This window comes from Pyrus communis, chromosome 9 (genome assembly GCF_041283825.1).
Source record: "Pyrus communis isolate YQ-2024b chromosome 9, ASM4128382v1, whole genome shotgun sequence".
Lineage (NCBI taxonomy): Eukaryota > Viridiplantae > Streptophyta > Magnoliopsida > Rosales > Rosaceae > Pyrus > Pyrus communis.
Window position 1 is genome coordinate 23,278,456 of NC_142573.1, and position 24,430 is coordinate 23,302,885.

Consider the following 24,430-nt stretch of genomic DNA (forward strand, 5'->3'; position numbering starts at 1 on the left):
TCTAAGAGTTGTAGGTTTACAGTGTTGAGGCTGTGTTTGAGAAAGTATAAGCAGTTTGTCTTATCATTTTTTTTTTTTTTTGAGAAACCATAAGATACAAAGATGACATGGAAAATTTGACCTACAATAATAGGTACCAAACTCATCATAAATATGTATCATTCTTGTTGTATTCATGTGAAATTGCGAATCAAACATGAGAACTTCAACTATTTGTGACACCCAAAAGCAAGCTTATTACGAACATAATTTGAATAACAAGTTAGTGACAAGATTATAGGGTAGTACTATCCACACTCATTTTTATTTCTCACACACCCTTTCAATTTTTGGCCACAGATCAAATAAAATGAAAAAAAATTAACAAGGGTGTGTGAGAGGTAAATATACGTATGAAAATAGCATCATCCTTAATATATTTGTAAGGATTGGTAACTTTAAGTTTTGGTTTTACCAATTTTTCGTTCGGACGATATTTCAATATAAACCTGATCGAAGAGAAGTATTCGGGAAAGCTAAGAAGCGCACTTCTCTTGCTTACGCTTCAGTCTACACCAATACAGAAGGTAATCGAGCTGCATGGTCTGGGTCTGCATCTCCAAAGCGAGTCCTTCCACAAAATCCTTGGTGTAGTCCAAAAACTAAACTATCAAAATCAACAAAGAATGAATGCCAAAAGTAGAATGAAGGTGTGCGAAACCAAGCACTTGGGTTCGACGTGGACCTTTTCCCCGCCTCCTTTGGTTCTGAATTCATGTCCTACTTTACCGGCGTTAGAACTGTTTTCTTGTTGGTCCTGGAGGGGGTGTTTATAGTTGTGAGGTTTGGCTACTCCTTTTTGTTTTTGGATGAAATCGTTGTATGTATTTTGTTTTATGTACTTTTATAATTGTTGCAGAGAAAAACATTTACTTATGCTTTGTTTACATTTTCTGTATGTTGGTTCTTCTTAGGGCTATGTACGATGTAATCTGTCTGTTTGGAATTTATTTTATAAATGTTCTTTACCTTCTAACAAAAAAAAAAAACCTAAAGAATCTAAAATTCAAAAGGGTTAAAATAAGATAACGTTAACGAAAAGCTTCTGATATTGTTCACTTAAATGAAAAACCATATTTTTACACTAAAAAGTCAATCCTGATACTATTCACTTTAACTTTTATTTTGTCCTTATCGTTGAAACTCAAAGTTTTCAAATCATTTTCCTTTTTAATTCAAACTCGAACTGATTAACCGAGTATAGATTGAGGGGTGAAATCTGTAAAGTGTAAAACTGAGAATTGGGAATTGCACATTTTTTGTACTGATTGGAATTGGGAATTGGCATTTAGTACGTTCCATTTGGAACTTTCGCTGTTTTAAGTCCCCTTACTAAACTTCCGACTTCTTCACGGGAACTGCCAACTACATGCTTCTTCCTATGTAATCTTTTTTCTCCATTTGTTTTTTAAATGGTTTTGTATTGGGTGATTTTTAACCAGTTTTTCCTCATTTTCTTCATTTTTTTGGATTTTTTTTAGTGAAGAGAGCAGAGGGTGTTTTAGGTATTATATGAATTTTCAACCGTAAAGCCTTCTGCCTTAGCTTAATGCAGTTCCTAAATATGGGCTGTTTTTATTTTGGGTATTGTTATTGGCACTTCAAAAATCTTGTTTTGCACTTCAAACTTTATATAATTAGAAATAAAAATACAATTATAAGGAGTATAAAATGAAATTTTGAAAATGTTAATAACAATTCCTTTTATTTTATCCAATATATAATCTAGTCCTTCAATGTATAGCCCAATGTTTGGCTCATTGGATTGGTGAAAAATAGGCCACTCCAGGTTGGTAGCTCCCGGTAACAAGGCCCATTGATCCCTTCATGTAGTTTTCTTGTTAAATTCTTTTTACTCAAGTCCAAAGGCTCAAACCACACCTATTTCTATCTAAATCTAAAAATACTAATACCAATCAACTAGTATTACGGCTTAATGTTATTCTTTTTCATTTATGAGAAGTCTCATTATCGACTCACATGAGTGGCGGGAATGTACAATATTTGCGTAGAGTTTGATACTTATTTATGTCTAGCTCATTTTATGGCTAAGTTGATTCTCCTCGATAGAGTAGAATATCTCTTTTCATAATTAGACTTGAATATTGTTGTATATAAAAAAAATGCAAGGGCCAATTTTTTTTTTTTCTTGAGGGAAGGACCATGATTTTTTTTAATTACTACTACTGTATGTAGTTTTCTCATCATTAGCAGATATTTAATTATCACTAGTTTTTAAGTTTAGTGGTATTGATCTCCAATTGTAGGCACAAGATACTCGATTCAACTATTGTGAACTGGGAGACCACAATGACGTGCACATTGTGGAATTTAGTCCAATCTCAACCTAAAAATTATATTTATTAATAAAATGCACATAAGCATTGCCCACGTGTCATGCAGTGAGTGAGTGGTTGAAAAAAGTACGACGGGAAAGAATGAGGATTCCGAAGATCCATCAATCACATTGTTCATCATACATCGTGCGGTCAATTTTCGTCAAGTACTGTTTATATGTAATTTTAAATGATTTCTGATCGCAAGATGTACGATGAACGGATGTGATTAGAGGATCCGGAGTGAATCCTCATTCCGACGGGAAAGAGAACAGATGAAGTTAGATAGCATTCATTTGGTAAAGAATAAATTGTAGCAATGATCCATCAACTTAAAATCCATTACCATTGGTCCCTCAACTCATCAAAATGTGTAGCTATGGTCATTTTCATCAATTTCGTCAGAATTTTATTAAAATAAGTTATGTTAAAATGCCCATTGTTACAATTGGGGTCCCTCAACTCATCAAAACATGTAGCTATTGTCCTTTTTCGTCAACTTCATTAGAACTTTGTCAAAATGAGTTATGTTGGAAGTATCATTGCTATAATTGAGTTAAAGTTGGGAAATCATTACTCCAATTCGATTAAAGTTGAAGGACCATTTCTCCGGTTGAATTAAAGTTGAGAGACCAATGATAATGAATTTTTAATTGAGGGACCATAACTACACGTTTTGATGAGTTGAGTGACCAATGGTAATGAATTTTTAGTTGAGGAAATATTGCTCCAATTGAGTTAAAATTAAAAGACAATTGTTACAATTTACTTTTTAATAAATATTTTATTTTCTTTTGGGGTTAACAACGGGCTAAACGCCTATAGGCCAATTAATCAAGCGAAACTAAGTAAAACATCATGTAGTATAGAATTCCAGCAGTGTTCGCCACTAACAAATATCAATAGCAGCAACTTGATCGAAATAAACGGCAGGAGTTAGCTTATTCTATTTTATTGTTATTTTAAAGATATTTATTAAAACAATTTTAATAGTAAATTAAATACGTGTACAATACACACATTCTAACATAACTACAAAAACTACAACTCTAAATGACTAAATTAATTAACAACTAAAGAACCCATAACTACACCCCAAATCCAAGCATTGAACCCACCGTATCTACCACGAAGAACCCGTAGAACAAAGCGAGGATCTTGGGAAGAGTCAATCTCCAATGAACCAACCGCGCATATTTGCAGAGAAGAGTCTCGTAATAGCAACTAGAGTTGTTATCAGACAAAGTTGGCCAAAAATAAATGAACAAATCACATCGAAGTCCTTCGAATAGGAAATAAAAATAAAGTTAGAGAAATTGAAGATGTTTAGAGAGGATTTGGATTGTCTACCCTCCCCCATCCCATCTTCTTCTCATCCCTTCTTATTTAAACGGTCATGGTTAAGCTACGTTAATATTTTTATTGTTTTTTGTCTTATTATTTTTATAAAAAAAATCGATACAAAATATTGACATGATTTAACCGTGATCGTTCAAATAGGAATGGATGGAAAGGGATGAGACGGGAAGGGTAGGTGCATTTAGAGAAGGCGTTCTTGGAGAATGATTAGAATGAGTGATGAGCAAAGCACAAGTGACTGGAACACTTACAGTAGTGATAGTGATGAGTCGGTGCGACAGGAGGAGCCAAATGTGACAACTCACACCAACCTCAATTAAGATGTCAATTAATTAATTGGCTTATTAATATGGTAATGGTATTGAGCACATGTTACGACAAGAAGATTAATATCCTTAATTTGTATGTAATTCAAATTTAGGGTTAGGGAACGCATTGTGCATTTTTGCTTATCATCTTTAAGTGGTGGTAATATTTAAAACTTTATTTATAATCGTTAAATGAGTTTGAATTTTGAAATTTATGTCTATCTACTATTAGAATCTCGAAATTCAAATTTATCTAACGGTAATAAATAAGATGAGGAGCATACACCCCAATTTACGGTGCTAAGCAAAAATGCTTCCGCCAAACGAAATAGTTGGCCAAGTGATCCATATTATATTTAAATACTAAAATGGCTGCCCAAAGACCGTCTGTTAATTCAAAAGCGCAAGTTAGGTAGATGAATCCAATTCTCAAATTAAATCAATCATCACAGGATAATGTTAATTGCATTCCCATAATTGAGTCTTCGGAAGAAAATGGGTCTACTTTAATTACTTAATTAATTAGTCACGTTACATGTTTCGGAATCATTTGTTTTACAAGTCCCACGGAGAAGATTATATAATCCAATCCTTCCTTCCTACATAATATATCCAATTAATTATTTTTGTTTTGTTGTAATTATCCATTCAAAGTGTACGTGTTGCTGCTGCTGGACATGACGTAAACTGCACTTAGTAACTAACTATCCGGCTAATGAGCTTCTAAAGCTTCAGCTCTCACTATATTTTTATCCCAAACAAGATATATAGTAAGTGCGTGTGTATATAAAGCAACTTTTTGTGTTTATAATATTTTTCTGCCGAGGGTGACATTCTTCTGGAGACTGAATTGCTTAGGGCTCAATAGATATTTAAGAAAGTAAAAGAAAGATCATAAAATTTAATGAAATTAAGGGCCGGAAAGACATATGTTTGAACTTTTATATGTTAACAACCCAATAATTTTAGGGAACAAAATGAAAATAATGCTAACTCACATAAACATAAGAAAATAATAACATCATTCGTCAAAATCACTCCATCTATTGATCTATTTCTTTGGACCATATCTAGTTATAGATGTTTTTAGGGCATATTTACTTACGTAGTATGTGAATGAAAATGAATAGGTATGAGAAAGAATGAGTATGGGATAAACAACTTTCGTTATATTAACGGAATACCTTTATTTTTTAGGTATGTCGTACCTAAAACATATAGGATCCGCCTACTTTTCAATTCCTTCTTGGTAAACAGATGAATGTGAATTATACATATTCCTTCACACTCCATTACTTGTATTGTAAGTGCAATGCCCTTAGATTTTGTTGTTATGTCCGGCAAATTTAAACTAAATACAAATTACAGAAAGTTGATAATTTCAGATCGCCTATTAGAGACAAGTGTTGTGTAGGATTGAAGGCATCTTTCATTATTTGTCCCAAAAAGAAAGGTATCTTTCATGAAGTGTAAAGCTTAAGATTTGATTATTAATTACTATTTTATTGTTTGGTTTGTTGATATGAACAACTTAAATGTGTATTTTATTTCAGCGTAAGGGATAAACATGAGTTATTGAATAAGCTGGCTCCACTAATGTCGAAATATATGGTTAGCAAAGTTGATCAATGTCGTAGAATTATTCTAAATTCGAGTACAAATGAAGTCTCTTAAAAGTTCACAAAACCAACCGAAAAAGTCTACTTTTTAGGTCACTAGACAACTTGTAGATTAGAAATAAGAAATCGATCACTATATCTAAAGGAGGTAGAAACCGATTACATAGAATGTGAAGCTCGTAGTCAAATAAAATAATTTGAGAACATTATCAAACTTGTATGACAAATTACTAAAATGTTATTTTGTCGACATGAGAATGAGGCCGAATACAAAAGGTTTTGTGAGAGAGTGACACTAAGAAAGGCGTGTAACTTTTTTTACGAAGTTTTTCCTGCTATGCTAATTACCAGTCACTAGAAAAAGGCAAACATTCTCCGTTGTAATACCCGCGCTATTTAGAAAAAAATATCAAAATTCAAAGAACTACACTACTACTCTTCTCTCTTTTACAAGTAATTTCTATTAATTAATAAAACACTTATTGTCAATCAAAATTCTATAAAATTACCAGTTTAATCATCTAATTAAAACAGAACATGAATAAGAAATATATAGTAGAAATGTAAATTCACACAACCAAATTTTTTTTATTTTTTTATTTTTTTCAAAACATCACGGTCGGTGTGGGCCAGTATTCCTCATTTTTCTATAATTTTCTTTTTCCTGCCGTGGGTGCAGGGCTGATTAACTAGCCGATGAACAATCAATCATCATGCGGAAGAATCAAAGAAACAACAAGCAGGCCGATCGATCGATCGAAGGTGGAGGTGGTGACTGGTGACTCTGAGTCTCTGTGGTGGAGGTGGCTTTCAGGACAGTGCATGATTGATCCAAGAACAACAAGACAAATCGGAAACCAAAAGTCAATTATTGTTTTTGGCTTCTTCTGGTCACCGGCCCTCCATGTTACGGGTTAGCCCCATGTCAATGTGAGCGTACCAATAATGGCAATGAACTTTCCACGAATATCTTTCTGCCATACATGACATTACAGACATTATCCTCATGTGTTGGAGTATTATACATACGAAATCTATCTTTCGATCCACTAATTTATTAATATAGCAGAAAATAGGAATATATTATATTTTTTTTAGCCAAATGATCTATAAGATTGACATAATTTTTTATTTTGATTCTTGAGATTTAAAATCGATATAACTGGTTCATGAGTTTGTCTACCATCTATCATTTTAATACTTCTTGAAAAAACTCTGACAACTAAAGAGAAAATGATAAAGTTATCCTCATTTTTTGTCAAATCATTTTTAATCATTGGTTATTATAAATTGAGGGTATTTTTGTCATTCTAGTCCTTATTTAACAAATATTTTTCATGAAATACCAAAATAATTTATGATGGACAAACTTAGAGATCACTTCTATCGATTTCAAATTTCAAAAATCAAAATAAGTAGTTATATCAATCTCAAAACCATTTTAACTAAAACACTTTTTTATATATAAACGCATGTTATCGATATCATGTTCTGACAAACAAAACCTTTTTATTATTGGATACTGAAGATAATCTAAGGTAATTCTCATAATCATGCGTCATCCTAGCACATATCATATTAATCGAAGGTTACTAACTAATTACTGTTCTAGTTATATATTTTTTGTTTTCAACATTAGAAGAGCTCTCTAATTGAGATCTCTACTCTTCCCATAATACAAAAGAAATTGTTTTTATATTTATTTTCCATAAATATGTATCTTGAATATGATATGATCTATTGGACGCTAATTCAGTTCTACAATTTATTTTTTATAGATAGATCAATAAACAACTAGAGACATTGAATAATTTATTTATTTAGTTTATAAATGATAAGATTGACACCATCGTTAAATTCATCTAAACTATAAAAATGAAATTCAAACTTCCGTGTGAGCGCAAATAGAAAAACACAATATTTCAACAAACTTAACTAAGCCTATATCAACAATTCTTCTTCAGTTTGTGTTGAAAACTTGCAGTTTAAAGTAGCAAGAAAAAAGTGACAATATTACAAATGCAGCCTAATTAACCATCCATATATGTGGACTACATAGTCGTGACTCGTTGGGCTCCCTTCACATATGACTCTCACTGAAAATCAGACCGAGCTCCTAACAAGATATGAATTTTGCTAGTATTACTCCCAATAAATCGTAGAAAATACGTTTTTCGTCCATACAAGTTATATGGACGAGGCATGTACTTTCTACAACTTATTGAGACTTGATTGTTGACACTTGCATGAGAGCCATGCATGGATATGTAGTCATTCATTTTTTAACATCACCGGCCTTATATGTCATCTTTATATCGTATAAATTCTAATTTGAACCGTTCATTTTATTGATCATTATTTAATGATATTCCCAATTGAAAAATAAATAAAATTGAAAATTATCGAGTCATTCATATGTATTGAACAAATCAATGATTTTAATTTTAGTGTAATGATAGGGAGACCAAATTGTGTAAACCAAATAATGTGACTGTTTATGATTGGATTATTAATTAATTATCGATTAACGTGTTTATTTTCTATTAATGATACATAATTTGGTTTGTAAATTCAGTTTAAAATTTTGATTTTCCTAACATTATCCAATTTAAAGAAAGGTAATGTTAGAGAAACTAAATTTTGTAAACTAAATGATATGAGAGTTGATGATTAGATTATTACTGAAGCATTGATAAACGTGCTCATTTCTATTAGTGACATATCATTTAATTTGTAAATTTTATCTACAAATTTAATCTCCCTAGTATTACTCTTAAAATAATGTTTGCATGCTTGCTAGACCATTTATTAATCTAGCTAGTCAGATTTGGGTCCGTGTTGTCTATATGGTCCAGTGGTCCCTCCAGTTCCTCGTTTATCACGCGAAGATTGACCCAAAAAACATCAATTAATTAAACATCCATCAACGGCTTAGAGTAATTAAGAGGGAGGAGGATTCTCTATCCTCATATTCTTATCCCTTTTTATCTCCTCATTTCACATATTATTTTTTGTCTTATTATCTCTATAAAAAAATCAATAGAAGATGTTGACGTGATTTAACCGTTACCGTTCAAATAAAAAGAGATAGAAGGATAGAGAGATTAAGAAGTTAGATAATCCTCCTCCAATTAAGAGGTCCATTTCAAAACAACCATACTAGCTAAGATCTTATCCATATAACATAAATGGAATATGGTTGAACCACCCCGCAACCTCCACTTGGACTAAACCTGGATGACCCGTTCTAAGACACATTGCATGCAACGTTTATGCCATAATTTACACTCAGAGATCTTTTCGTGTGCACGATCATAAAATAATATATCACATATCATAATATAAATGAAGAAAAATTATAATTATCAATGTCTCTTTACTTATAATATGATAATATTAACTTTCACGTTTTGAATATACTGAAAAATCTCTTACAGACTCTCATATTATTGCATGCTAGCTTGCGATGCTTGAGATAAAAAGGAAAGATGGCTGAAAACTTTGTTGAATAAGTCAGTATAGAACTTAAAAATTAGTCAGCAGAGTGGTGTCTTCCATTCAAAATATGGTGGCCGCAAAGGTTTATTTGTGGTTTCTCAATTAAGCTATATTTTTTTATCAAGTAAGTAGCAATCAGTATGTCTCCAAGTGCTATATATGATTCCAGCTCACCTTATTATATTAATAGCTCGTTTAATAATACGTAATTAGAATGAGAGAGAGTGAACTGACAGGAGTTAGAATGGGATGAGATTAGAATCAGATTCTTATTAAAATTGTTTACCAAAATTTTCTAGAATTAAAGTAGAAATGGTACGTACTAAACCATATAAGTTGTTTACTCAATTCATATGAATCAGAATGAAAATCAATGTGATTACTAGAATGATCCTATTCTAAGTGATCTATTTTATATGCTAATATTTTTTTAGTTGTTTTTGTAACACTTATCACCCACCCCCACCCCCCAAAAAAAAAAAAAAAAAAAATGCCCTTGTGAGAAAAGTTAAAGTTCTTTTCATTTTTTATTTTTGATTTTTTTGGCTTTGAGAAAAATACCTAGCAAAAGAGAAAGGTCATGTCCCCCCCATCCTTATGAGTCTGTGACCCTCTCCCGTATCTATATATCTTGCCCACTTTCCCCACCCTACAGCCGCCACCACCTCTCCTCACCTCCACCAATTCTTTGATTTGATGGGAAAACCTGTTTTGACTTGAGTTGGAGGATGTTGAATTTTGTTATCCCATCAATAAATAAGAAACTAGGTACTCAAGACCTGGTGCCAATACATCATCTGCAGATGATATTAAATAAAATTTGGATCGGTTAAATCCATGGCAAGTGTGAAAGAATGACTCTTTACATGCACACCCTAATTAACCCTTGTCATGTAATATTGATTATGAATCTTTATCTAATTACTGTTGGAGAATAGAGTCCCACATTAGAGAATACAAAAAAAAAATATATAATTTATGTAGAAGTTGTACTTCTAATATTACCGAAACTTTTTATGATAAAACTCAGAACCTAACAATAAGTGGTACTGATGGTGGACCACTTAACGTAAAAAGTTTATCTATTTATTTTTCAATACAACGACATTGAGGTTCTGATTTTGAATTCTCATGTATGTGATGATGATTCTTTATTGCTCCATGTATGAATATAAACGAATGAAATTAGATAAAGAATTACATGCTCTCATGTATCTTTCACCGAGCTCCAAGCTAAATGATCAGTTGATAATTATACACCGGATGAAAATCAGTATATAATTGTGCTTTCAATTGCTTAGCTCGGAGTGTCGTGCCACTAAAGTTGTCTCCATATGTGAATCCGATTGAATCACACATCATTAGTGCTTCCTTCGATGTTCATGATTGAATTTCATTTGATAATGTTCGAGTAAAAGAGAGTGCTTTTTTTAAATAATGTTTTGTTTTTCATTGATACGAAGGGATTGTGTACAATTGATATGATCAATCAGCTCCTTGTAAAGTGGAGTTGACGTACTAACTAGGCAAATATATAAAAGGTAGATGTACAACAAATCAGGAATTCGTTTCCAATGATTTTTCAATACTCTCCTTCAAGTTGGTGCATATATTCTGCAAACAAATTCCAAGTCATATCTCTGTATTCTACTTCTGCACTAGAACAGGCAACCACATTATGTTTCTTACTCCTCCATGTAACCAAGTTATCCCCAATAAATGTAAGGTAAGCTATGTTGAGTGCCTATTGTCAATAGAACCAGCCAAATCTTCATCAATATAACCTTCAACTCTAAGATGGTTATTCTATTTAACAAAATTCCTTTAGCCAAGCCTCCCTTCAAATAACACAAAATTTTCATTACCTTATTCATATGTGTTGTTCTCCAGGATCATGCGTATATTAAATCACCACACTCAAGGCATAGGCAAGGTTAGACCTTGTGTGTGCCAAGTACATTAAACGATTTGCTAACTTTTGATATCTCTTTTGTCAACTCGGCTTACTAACCTTTGGTATCTCCCTTTGTCAACCGGTACTTGATTAGGATCAACACTAAGTTTTAATCCTTGCTCTAATGGTGTAGCTACTGGCTGACAAGCTGACATGCCCATTTCGTGCAACGAATCTATAATATATTTTTGCTCTATGATAATAAGCTCATGAGCTTAGTCTTACTATTCACTATTGAGAAACGAAACAAGAAAATTCCATAACCATTTCTCGATGCCTCAATCCCTATAAATATGTCAATGATCAAGGTCCTTCATCTCTAATTCTCTAGAAAAGTATTTTTGCAAGGTCGCACGTTCTTCCAAATCATTACATGTTACCACCATATCATTTGCATACACAATATGTGCAATGAGTTTCCCACTTCACATTTTCGGGAACAAAGTATGATGGGAGTTACTTTGTTCGCAACCAGAATGGTCGCTCAGATTTCATGAATCTTTCAAACCCTGCTCGAGGACACTATTTCAAACCATACAAGGATTTCTTTACATGCACACCTTTATTTTGTTTTTATTTGGAGCATTACATCCTAGTGGAAGATCCATATAAATCTTTTCTTTCAAATCTCCAAGTAAGAAGAATTCTTCACATCAAACTGTTGTAAAGGCCAATTAAAAATGGCAACCAAGGACAACAAAACACAGACTGTGTTGATCTTGGCCACATGGGCAAATGTATATGTATGGTTGATTCCATATTTATGGGTGTACCCTTTTAGCTACCAGTCTCTCCTTAAAGCAATCCATCATCCTATCAACTGTGTACTTCACATTATAGACTCATTTGCATCCCATAGATTTCTTGCCAGTTGGGAAGTCTATGATCTACCAGGTCACATTCTTCTTCAAAGAATTCAAATCTTCATTCATTGCTACTTGCCAACATAAATCAATTAAAGTCTCTTGCACACTGTTAGGAATAGATACAATAGACAATTGATACACAAATGACTTATTTGATTTTAACAAGTGATTAATAGACGCATACTTAATGGGTATAACACATTAGACTCAAGTTTGGATTTCTTCATCGGATATCTAGTATTGCACTAAGGGCCAGCTTTGTAAGTAAGTTTAGAAATACATCGATTCACACGGTTAGGGAGATGACATTGTGGTGGTGCATACGGGATTGAAGACAATTGATATTATTATTAGGGCTCCGAAGTGGCGAGACTGACAATGAGGTAGCTAGCGGCAGTGAGAAAGCATGTAGTTAACTGTCATACGTCGACTCATACCTTTCAAGGTTTTCAACAATGTTTTTCTGTGAATGATCACCATTTGTCTCCAAAATGTTACCACTTAATTCCAAGTCATTCACAACATTATTTTCTTGTGAATGGACACCACTTGTTCCAAGTCATCACTACTTAAATCTAAATCATTTACAATATCGGTATTTGAATTACTATAATTAAGAGTTTGAACATCCGTCTGATTCTCCCCCTTGAAGTGAGAACTAGAGATTGTCAAAAAACAAATCATTCTGATGAAAGGAAACATCCATAGTGACAAACATATTTGTCATCAAAGGGTGATAACAATGATATCCTTTTTTTATCTAAAGCATACCCCACAATCACGTACCGTAAGACATAGAACATGATTGATGAGATACATGATGGAGGTGATGGAGGTGAGATCTTCTCTCCAATACGATAAGTGCATCAAGCAAGGAAGCATGATCAATCTCCATAAGTTGATAGTTCTTTCTTTTTGCAATCTTATTTTGTTATGGAGTATATGAACATGTAATTTGATGAGCAATGCCATGATGATCAAGAAAAGCTTGAAATATAGAGTTCACATACTCGCCCTTATTATCACTCCTGAGAATATGTATTTGTGACTTATATTGTACTTGTACCATTTTGTGAAATTTCTGAAACGAAGAACTTCACTTTTAGACTTCATCAAACAAATTCATGTCATACGTAACAATATTAACTAGGGCTGGTTCGGTATAGGATACCAAACCGAAACCATGTCCCAATTCTCGGACCAAAGTTTTCGGGAATCCCAATTTCAAGACCGATCCCAAACCAAATTTTCGAGAATCCCGAAATAGTTTCGGAATTTCTGGACAAATCGAGAATCCCAAAATAGTTTTGGGCTTTTGGGCTATTAGGCTGAAACTTGACATATTATGCTTTTGGGCTAAAATTGTAATGAGGGACAATTACGTACGTGCTCTCTGTTCATACCCCAAACCCTAGAAGCTTTGCATTTGACTGCTTAATCGAATCTTGAAAGTAAGATTCTTTGTCGACGTACAATAGAACCATGCATCTATAGATCGAGTTATACCAGATAATATATGTTGGCAGCTACCTCTCTGATAATTTCCCAATCGACGTTAAGTTAATTTTATCGAATCTTTTGTGTCACATCCCGGGCCCATTCCACCACCGTAACACGATATTATCAGCTTTGGGCTTACCATTCCCTCACAATTTTATTTTTGGGAACTCACGAGCAACTTCCCAGTGGGTCACCCATTATGGGATTGCTCTATCCCCCATCTCACTTAACTTCGGAGTTCCTATGGAACCCGAAGCCAGTGAGCTCCTAAAAGGCCTCGTGCTAGGTAGGGATGGGAAAATACATATAAGGATCACTCTCCTGGGCAATGTGGGATGTCACAATCCATCCTCCTTAGGGGCCCGACGTCCTCGTCGGTACACATGCGACCAGGGCTAGGCTTTGATACCAAATTGTCACATTCTGGCCCGGGCAGGACCACTTCCCGGGCCCAACTCCACTACCGTAGCACGATATTGTCCGCTTTGGGTTTACCATTCTCTCACGGTTTTGTTTTTGGGAACTCACGAGCAACTTCCCAGTGGGTCACCCATCATGGGATTACTCTAGCCCCCTTCTCGCTTAACTTCGGAGTTCCTACGGAATCCGAAGCCAGTGAGCTCCCAAAAGGCCTCGTGCTAGGTAGGGATGAGAATATACATATAAGGATCACACCCATGGGCGATGTGGGATGTCACAATCCACTCTCCTTAGGGGCTCAACGTCCTCGTCAGCACACTCGCGACCAGGGTTAGGCTCTGATACCAATTTGTCACATCCCGGCTCAGGGCGAATCACTTCCCGGGCCCGCTCCACCACCGTAGCACCATATTGTTCGCTTTGTGCTTACCATTCCCTCACGACATTATTTTTGGGAACTCACGAGCAACTTCCCAGTGGGTCACCCATTATGGGATTACTCTAGCCCCCTTCTCGCTTAACTTCGAAGTTCCTACGGAACACGAAGCCAGTGAGCCTCCAAAAGGCCTCGTGCTAGGTAGGGATGTGAATATACATATAAGGATCATACCCCTAGGTGATGTGGGATGTCACAATCCACCCCCCTTAGGGGTCCGACGTCCTCGTCGGCACACCACGGCTAGGGTTATGCTTTGATACCAAATTGTCACATCCCGGCCCGGGGCGGATCATTTCCCGGGCCCGACTCCACCACCGTAGCACGATATTGTCTGCTTTGGGCTTACCATTCTCTCACAGTTTTGTTTTTAGGAACTCACGAGCGACTTCCAGTGGGTCACCCATCATGGGACTGCTCTAGCCCCCTTTTCGCTTAACTTCAGAGTTCCTACGGAACTCTAAGCCAATGTGCTCCCAAAAGGCCTCGTGCTAGGTAGAGATGGGAAAATACATATAAGGATCACTCCCCTGGGCGATGTGGGATGTCACAATCCACCCCCTTTAGGGGCCCGACGTTCTCGTCGGTACACACGGGACCAGGGCTAGGCTCTTATACCAAATTGTCACATCCTGGCCTGGGCGGGACCACTTCCCGGGCCCGACTCCACTACCGTAGCACGATATTGTCCGCTTTGGGCTTAACATTCCCTCACGGTTTTGTTTTTGGGAACTCACGAGCAACTTCTCAGTGGGTCACCCATCATGAGATTACTCTAGCCCCCTTCTTGCTTAACTTCGGAGTTCCTACGAAACCCGAAGCCAGTAAGCTCCCAAAAAGCCTCATGCTAGGTAGGGATGGGAATATACATATAAGGATCACACCCCTGGGCAATGTGAGATGTCACATTTTGTTTATGCAACGAACTTGATCATGTGTACTGTGTTTTTGTCAAATTTATATGTTGCCCTATTGAAGTTGTAATACACATTCAGATAAGACTTAACTTCGTCGATAGTTTTGATTCATATATAGTTTCTTAACGTAAAATGCTTATGTTGCCATACATTTTATTAAGAAAACAAAAGTTGTGATTGTGAGAAGAGAACATTTTTATGCATCAGAGAGCTTAGTAAAAGAATACTTCCATAATAGATCATTATGTTTCCAATTTCCATCAGCATTAACAAGGGTTGATTAAGCTCTTAAATAATGCTACCAAGTTCAAAATCTTGAAGGTTTTGAAAAGTGTCAAACTTTTTTATTCAACACAAAACAAATAAGATGCATTAAGCAATGGAGAAGGAATACACCAAAAACAGAAATATTATATCTCAGGTCCATTACAAAGATTAAGAGCAACCATAAATCAAGCTAAATGAACCATTATGGCTTCCACTCACTAAATCAAAGGTCAGTGCATGATACTGTTCTTAAAAAGACTCATCTTGTTAGTGGCAAAGCAATCATAATAACATACAAGACTAGGAAATTGGATATTGTTTCTAAACCAACATATGAAAAGTTGAAAACAATAACACTACTAATAAAGCAATGCAAAATGCTTACCTCCAAATCCTCGGAGGCAATGTTAAAGACTCCAGAAACTAGTTGAGAAGAATGTTCAACCAGCAACACTTGCTTTGCTAAAGCTAAGGCCTATAAGAACAGTAGAATCAATTATTTATGAGCTCCAACGTCTAGCAAATTTGCGACAAATTCAAAATGAAAGACAATAAGAATGGGGTGTAAATGTTCGAGGAAAAAACCCGATGGAAATTACTTTATTTCTTGTGAAAACAAATACTATTGGTGAGAAGAACATGCTCAGAGGGTAGAAACACTAAAATTTATAATATTATCGTTTAGCCATTACATATCTTCTCCCTCCATATCAGTTCCAAGTGCTAAATTTCACAAACCCTAATCTAGAATTCGAACCCCAAATTAAATTTCAAACCCTAAATTAATTCCAAAATTTACCTGATTTAGGGGAGAATCGATGCATAGTGCACTGGAATGTGGATGAAGAAGTCGAGAGAGAGAGAGAGAGATTAAAGAAGTGAACAGCGCCAGTGGTCATGGCTCTGCCTCTATGCTGTGAAGAAAGGCTCATCCATAGTGAGGGTCTGAGGGATGAGAAGTCGAGAGAGAGAGATCAGAGAGGTGATAGGTCAGTCGAGAGAGAGATGAGCCACTTATGTGATGTGGGTGTGGCCGGATTCAAAGACGGAGAGAGAAATCGGCGAGGAGGGTGATGAGGTGAGGTTGAGTCGAGAGATAGAGAGAAAGAGAGTGTGTGACTGAGTTTCTGAGGGTTTGATTTATATTCAACAGTTGAGATTAAATCTTAACCAAAATCGATGGCTGTTACAATTCTAAATATATATTTAAAATTAAATAATATATTTTTTTTCATTTCGGTTCGGTTCGGGATTACCAAAAGAATGAAAATGTGAGACCGATTCCTATACCAAAAGTTCAGGATCGGTTCGGTATTAGGTACCGAAATTTTTGGGATTTTCAATTTGGTATTTTTTCGGTTCAGTTTCGGGATTTTTTCAGTTCGGTTTGGAATATTCGGTATTTTTTTCCACCCCTAGTTTCAAATGGTCCCCAAATATTAGAATGGATTATCATAAATGAAGCTGAACATTTATTTAAACTTGATGGAAACGAAGTATGATAAATTTTAGCCAGTTCACAAATATCACTTTCAAAACTAGAAACATCATACTTAAGAGATACGCTAGAAAACAAATCCTACAAATGACCGAAAAAAGCATGTCCAAGGCGACGATGCCACAACCAAACCTCTGAATTTTAATTCTTCTCCTCGTGAGAACGTTTCACGGAAAGAGCTTTAGTCAACAAACTAGTATTGTAGATATTAGCTCCAAGTAGTAGATTTTTCCCTTTATATTGGCATAACCTATCATCTTGAGAGCCCGAATGTTCTTAAAAACACAAAAATAAGGGCAAAACATCACCAGACAATGTAAAGACAACAATGATTTGAGCAGCATATAATAAATCATAATCTAGGGAAGGAACAAGAAGTACGATATCAAGATTAAGGGTATCAGAAAGCCATATAATGCCTTCCCTAATAATGTGGGCAGCATTGCCATTGGCAACACTCTCGACAATTTTGGTGAATCGTTTTAGGGCTTGTACCTTTCTAAAATCACAACTCATATATTCAGTAGCACCAAAATTAATTATTCATGTATTATTCGTAACAAATGCAGAAGCTTTTAAAGCCTTATCATCGTTACCTGAGTTAGTGAGCAATGTAGACACTTTCTTGGCTATATGTTAGAATCTTCCTTAGTTTCGACAATCGTGGCACACAACTTGTTATAGGAGGGATCACGATTCTTGTACCAATTATCAAGATAGCCAACAAGCTCAAAACATTGATTTTTGAAATGTCCCTTCAAGCCACAGTGAGGACATTTGCTTGGTAGACGATAGGAGGAATAACCAGGCGTATTTTGTTGGTCCAATCGTCCGGGCGAAGAATTTTGTTGGCTCTTGCCAATTAAGTGAAAGGGTGAATCAAATATATTAACATAAGTATTTTGTCCTCCAAAGGAGAAATTTTTATGTGTACAACTTGGTTGATAGAAGTGGACTACTTAGTTCACATGCTTCATTTATGATGTGTTTTCTAATGCCTCTCTATTTATATTATAATATGTAGTGTATCGCTTTTCGAGTAAAGAAAAAACCTCTCCCTTCAAAGAACATCAGTAAACTATGTACGGGATAAACCTGGACCAAGACGGCAGATTTGATATTTTGGCCACACACCATATGGAAAAAGTTGTTGAATGAGCCACCAAAATTTACCTTGAAAAAGTAATTCCCACTCTTTCTTTGTTGGGGAAACTGTTTCCCATTATTTACGAATCCATGATTCCAAAGTTTTTAAAACATGAGGTTGGACAAACCCCACATGCCACACTTCCAAAAATTAGAGCTCAACCAAAGATTTCCCAATGCCTGCCTGCCTGTAAAAAAAGTATTAAAATGTTGAAAGTGCAGTCTGTCTCTCATCCCATGTGAAGGCTCCTCTCTCTTTCTCTCTCCTCGTCTCTCTCTCTCATACATTATATAAGAAGGCGTTTCGGAAACCTTTTGCCTCATTCCTCGTCCTTTTTTGTTGTTCCCTCCCGATTTCTTGTCCTGAAAGTCAAAAAAACTGAAAATTGTGGATCGGAACCCAAGGGAATGGGTTTCCTGTTCAGAGCTCTGTTTTTTACTCTGTTTTTAGTTTCCCACCAAACAAAAGCACAGGAATTCAATTCCTCCTCCAATAATGCTCTTCCGTCTGCTTCTGCTACCAGTACTAGCAGTTCAGTGGCCAGAAAGCTCGCAGGAAAATGCAACTGGTTCCGCGGTACATGGGTCTACGATGCTTCTTCTAAACCCCCCTACTACTCTTCCACCTGTCCCTTCATAGATCCGCAGTTCGACTGCTTAAAGTACGGCCGTCCCGACACGGCTTTCCTCAAATACCGATGGCAACCCTTCTCCTGCCCCCTTCCCAGGTACTCAATTCGGTAATTCAGCGTGAGAGGTGAACAACTGGCCGAGCCGGCAGTAGTTGCAATGAGAACTCAACTTAACCAAAGCTGAGCTCAATTGTGAATTCTGACTAGTACAGAGATTGAACGGTCATGATTGAGTTAAGAAAATACTGTTTTCGCTTTTGTTTTTGCAGGTTCAATGGCTTGCATTTCTTGGAGAAATGGAGGGGGAAGAAGATCATGTTTGTGGGAGACTCATTGAGTTTCAATCAGTGGGTGTCTTTAACATGTATGCTTCATGCATGGGTGCCAAATTCTAGGACTTCATATGTTAAGAAAGATGGTTTAGCTTCAGTCACATTCCAGGTAAATTCTAACCTTTTTTATTTTTTTTTGGGAAATAGATAATTCCAACTTGTTAATTCCTTGTTCAACTTTTTGTTTTTACTTTTTTTGTTTTTTTGTTTTTTTGGTGTGTTTGAAATCACTATAAATTGAATAGAATCATTGGATGAAATAGTGCTTTGCATGTTTTGTCCCTTTTCACTCTTTAGCTTTCAAGAAAAGGCAATTAAAGGTTTTTTCTTCCTTTCAAATTTTTTGGAAGAAAATTGAGTTTTATAAATCTTGAGTCAGTCACAATCTACAATAGCTGGATTTGAATGATTAGATTTTAATGGTGATGTTTTAACCGTTTAATTATCATTGCGTAACATACATTAGTATACTGTAAAAATAAAAATAAAAAAAACCGTAATTCATGCTGTGCTAGTAGTAAGTAGTAGTAAATGATTCATATGAGAGGTGGCGAGATTGATTTTATTAGGCCTTTTCACTGTGCAGGGAGGCTACGTCAGAGGTTATTCATTCCTGCCTCAACAAAAATGAAAATAATAACAAAAAAAAAAATTGAATTTGCCTGCTATGTATTTTTCTGGAAATTTTAAATGATAATGATAGGAGGACTATATATTGATGAAAACAACCTACATGTGACACATGATATTCGGTATTAATGAAATAAGAATATATGAACAAAATTTACACGTGTTTTTATTTTATTGGCACGCCACTTTATATTAGTAATGACATTGTACTATTTGTTTGGATTATATGTGAACCAAACTAACCAATTGATGAATATATAAGAAAGACAAACAGATAGTCCAATGTCATTACTAGTGTTGGCCACTTGATATAAGACACTCATTTTTGTGATAGGTTCTTACCCACTATTGCTAGAAATATTTTTCTATTTGATTGTACTGAGAACGGTTGTACTAGAGGTTTCTCTCTTAATTAGATTTATTTTTCTCTATATATATATATATATATATAATAAAATGAAATATAAAAAAAAGAAAGAAAAAAAAGAATACGTTGAAAGTTTCCATTCTTTTCAAAGTCGTGTTAGATTGAAGTTTGGAACACTCAATTGTAGTGCCTTAATTGACAAAGATGGTAATCATCCATCCATTGCGCTTGCAGCACATTGTCTTTCCAAATTTAGACATGTAGTTAGGTAATATAACATATATGACACGACACTCCCATCATAGGGATGACCCACTTAACCAATCATTTAAGCCAAAATGAAAACTTGTATTTGTTCTTAGATCTGTAATTTTATTGATTAAGTCTTTAACAATATTATCTTTGTATTAAAAATGGACTTTTGGAGGTAGGCAGACTTTGTGAGTACGCGACTGTAAGTGCAGAGATGAATACTCTTTATTTACTTAATTATAAGTTTTTTTTATCAATTATTATTACAATCTAATAGTATCTTTCGGCACTTGTAAATGAAAAATTTTAAGTTCAACTCACATAGATAGCGATGATGTATTATATTTGTATTAAGTTTGATGTTTAGTTAATCCACGCTCCATTGTATGGCCTAATCCTATCTTCATCGTATGACAGAAAGAATAAGTATCACTTATAAAACTAATAACAATTGAGTGCTCGCAAATTTTTTCACCATGTTGGACCACCTAACAGCTTTCACTATTATTTTCAAATATTGAGCTAGATATATATAGTATAGTATTTAACTTTGATGCTTTCAAAAATTAAAAAACAAAAAAATTGTAATTTTGTTTTTAAAAAGTAATATTTTTGTTGGACTCCAGGACTATGGAGTACAAATACTGCTGTATCGCACACCATACTTGGTAGATCTTGTCAACGAGAAGGTTGGACGAGTGTTGAAGCTTGACTCAATTACGGATGGCAAAGCATGGAGAGGCATGGACATGTTGATCTTCGACACGTGGCACTGGTGGACTCACACTGGAAGAGCACAGCCGTACGTATATATATGTATATGTATATGTATGTATGTATATATATATTATATAGTGCACATGCACTGTTTTGTTGTTGTATATCACATGCACTGTTTTGTTGTTTTTTTTTTTTGAAGAACTGTTTTGTTGTTTTTATTAACGTACGAAGAGGGTGACAATAATATTTGGGGCGCCTGCTGCCTGCTGTCTGCTGCAGATGGGACTACCTTGAAGAAAGGGGAAAATTGTACAAAGATATGAACCGTCTGATCGCATTTTACAAAGGAATGACAACTTGGGCCAGATGGGTCGACCGAAATGTCAATCCTTCCAAAACCAAGGTCTTCTTCCAAGGCATTTCTCCTACCCATTACCTGTGAGTAATTCCATCTTCAATCTCCTTTCTGTTCTATTGTTTTTGAAGATGAGTTTTTCTCCCCTGCGCATGTGGGTCGCCCACATGATTTGGACAAGTGACTTGGATGACGTGAACGATGATATGTTGCAACTAAATATTCGTAATAACGTTATATTAGCGTATTGTTACCAAATCAACAATATCAACATCGTATCAATAATATCTATTGAATATGAGTGTCGTTGCCACAATGTTGATATTCAGTTGCAATATCGTCATGTGCATCGACCGAGTTGCTCTTTGGGTCATGCACAACCCATGCACACGGTCCATTTTTGCATAGGAGAAAATTTGTTTTAAAGATATGTAACGATTAGTTATCCAATGCGCATAAACTTTCATGTTTATAAGTGTTTTCATGAGTTAATTTATGCAGATGTCAAATTGTGATTATTATGTTTTTTAAAACCCAAATCCTTTTTATTATCCTATATTTTGCTTTGTGAAAATAAACAATAAGTGATTAAGTGGGAATTAATTGAATCTTATTTGTTTGTGAAATTAATTAGGGGAAAGGATTGGAATCAGCCAACAAGATCATGCGCAAGTGAAGCACAACCATACTTTGGGAGGAAGTATCCAGCAGGAGTACCTTTGTCTTGGGTTGTAGTCAACAAAGTGTTGGCTAGGATTAAGAAACCAGTCTATCTTCTCGACATCACATTTCTTTCCCAAATCCGCAAAGATGCACACCCATCCAAGTACAGCGGCGAGCACGGCACGGACTGCAGCCACTGGTGCCTTCCCGGCCTGCCGGATACTTGGAACCAGCTCCTCTATGCTGCTCTATTTGCTTGAAAATATTAACAACCATTAGGAATTTGTTGTATTTAATTAGTCATTCATTCTTGAAAGAAACTCTCATTGTTTCAGGAAAAGGTAGGGTTTTTCTTTTCCTTGTTTTGTTTTTGCATTTTACTTGCGCACGCATTTGAGCAATAAGAGGGCGTTGGAGTTTTGAGCTCCTTTTAAGTCCCACATCGGGGAACTCAAGGGAACTTGAGGTCGTTATTACGTTCGTCTTCCTTTTTAGTGATTAGGTGTTGAACCATTTCGAATTAAATTTTTAATTAAAATTAATTAAAAGCGTTTTGATTAATACAATTGTCAAAAGAGGGTTTTAATTTGTGTGCTAGAATTCTATAATTCAATGTTGGTTGTATAATCAGATAGTTGTATCCTGGTCAAACAGACGTTGTAAAACCATAAGCACAAGAGTGAGACGGAAATAGTGTTCAAGGGATATAATTTTTGCGCTAGCCTCTACCTTCGATTCATTCAAGTTGGTATCATTTTAATTTCTGTATTTATTGTGTAATTTCATTCTGTATTGCAAGTATTTTTTTAATAATAAAGTATAAGTATTTCGGTTCTGTATTTCTGTTATTTTGTTGGTTCTAAATTGTTCTCCAACAGAGGGTTCTTCGGTCGTGATTCAATTGTATATGAATACAGTTTAATTGATCTCTTGAATCGTAGAAACTTCCCTCAAATTAGAAAAACAAATTGGTGATTGAGCATGAGCTTGCAGCATCTGTTACGTACTTTATGAACCAAGTTGCTTCTAGCTTGTGAGCTATATGGTTTATTTGGATTACAACTCTACAGGTAAGATAAACTGGGCCAATACCCGTTCGCGTGCTTCTTTTTGGTAAGAATCAAAATTGCAATTATGAATTAGTCATTTGTTCACTAAGACTCTTTTTTTTTTTTTTTTTTTTTTGTGTCAAACGATAGATGTTGTTAGATTAGCTACTGATGGGGTTCCAACCCACGCCGTCATGCAAAGACTTAACATCTTTCCCATCACTGTGATAAAATGCCACTTACATTTGTTCACTAAGACCTACTCCAACACTTGTAGTAAACTCAAATTTTAGGTTCTAAAACCTTCCATTTGGGGACTACATTTTTGTTTTGGAATTGATATGGATTAAGCCACTTAGTACTATAGTTTAGTGGTATTCCTCTTCACTGGTAAGTGAGAGGTCTTAGGTTTGACTCTTGCCAAAGGCGAATTTGAACCACATTATTGCTAGTCCATTGTGAGGCTGAGCTTACTCTCCAACTCCCTTAGTGTAGATGATATCGTTTGTTCCAAAAGAAAAAAAAATACTACCCCAACTTGCTCCAACCCTTGGGCCAAATATGATTTTTAACCCAAAACTCATTTTGTGGCAAATTTAAGCCGAAATTCCCCCTAGGTCTATATTTATAAATTCATTGAATCCAACAGTTAAGATCTAAAATGATCAAATCCAACAGGTAAAAAAAAAAAATTTAATGGTTCAAATTTAATCCAACAGCTAAAATAATTAAAAAAAAAAAACCTTCATGGGTTTCATATTCTTTTATAGTGTTACACAAGTTTCATGGTATCAGTTTAGTGATTTTTCAATATTTATCGGAATCTAAATACTTTTAGGTTAAACGAGAATGATGACATGTGTTATCCATTAAAATGAGAATTAGGTTTGCTAGCATTTCTTATGCAGATAAACCAAGAGGGGAGGAATGAAAACATAAATAGAATCCATTTTCCTTAAGATGAAATTTCAAAGATGCTTTGAGAAGTTAATAGTTAAAACCCCTAAACATCAACTGTTATAGTTTGGTGATAAGTGTTGCCAACCAAAATCTGAGTTATTCATAGTTCATACCGGACCTGGTCATTTCAATTATCACCGAATCAAACTTCTCCATACCAACTTTCATCAAGTCATAAAAAATATTTGGCCAAACTCGGACAAGTATACAGAAAAAAGCTTCTTTATGAAATAGAGGTGTAATTACGGGTTATTTATTTATTTTTACTTTAGTTATATTTAATGAAAAAACATTTTGTCTCAAATAC

General features: G+C 35.1%; 1 protein-coding gene across 1 annotated transcript; it reads left to right on the forward strand.

Annotated features, from left to right (window-relative positions):
* Positions 1–18,307: 18,307 nt before the first annotated feature.
* LOC137740057 (protein trichome birefringence-like 39) lies at positions 18,308–22,680 on the forward strand. The gene is made up of 5 exons (XM_068479846.2): positions 18,308–18,891; positions 19,065–19,236; positions 21,003–21,178; positions 21,376–21,534; positions 22,086–22,680. The coding sequence occupies exons 1-5, from the start codon at positions 18,572–18,574 to the stop codon at positions 22,372–22,374; spliced, it is 1,116 nt and encodes a 371-aa protein (XP_068335947.1). The 5' UTR covers positions 18,308–18,571; the 3' UTR covers positions 22,375–22,680.
* Positions 22,681–24,430: the final 1,750 nt, after the last annotated feature.

Coding starts and splice junctions, on each gene's coding strand:
- LOC137740057 (XM_068479846.2), top strand. CDS start 18,572: ATGGGTTTCCTGTTCAGAGCTCTGTTTTTTACTCTGTTTTTAGTTTCC. Junction 18,892..19,064: donor TTCTCCTGCCCCCTTCCCAG/GTACTCAATTCG, acceptor TTGTTTTTGCAG/GTTCAATGGCTTGCATTTCT. Junction 21,535..22,085: donor ATTTCTCCTACCCATTACCT/GTGAGTAATTCC, acceptor GAAATTAATTAG/GGGAAAGGATTGGAATCAGC.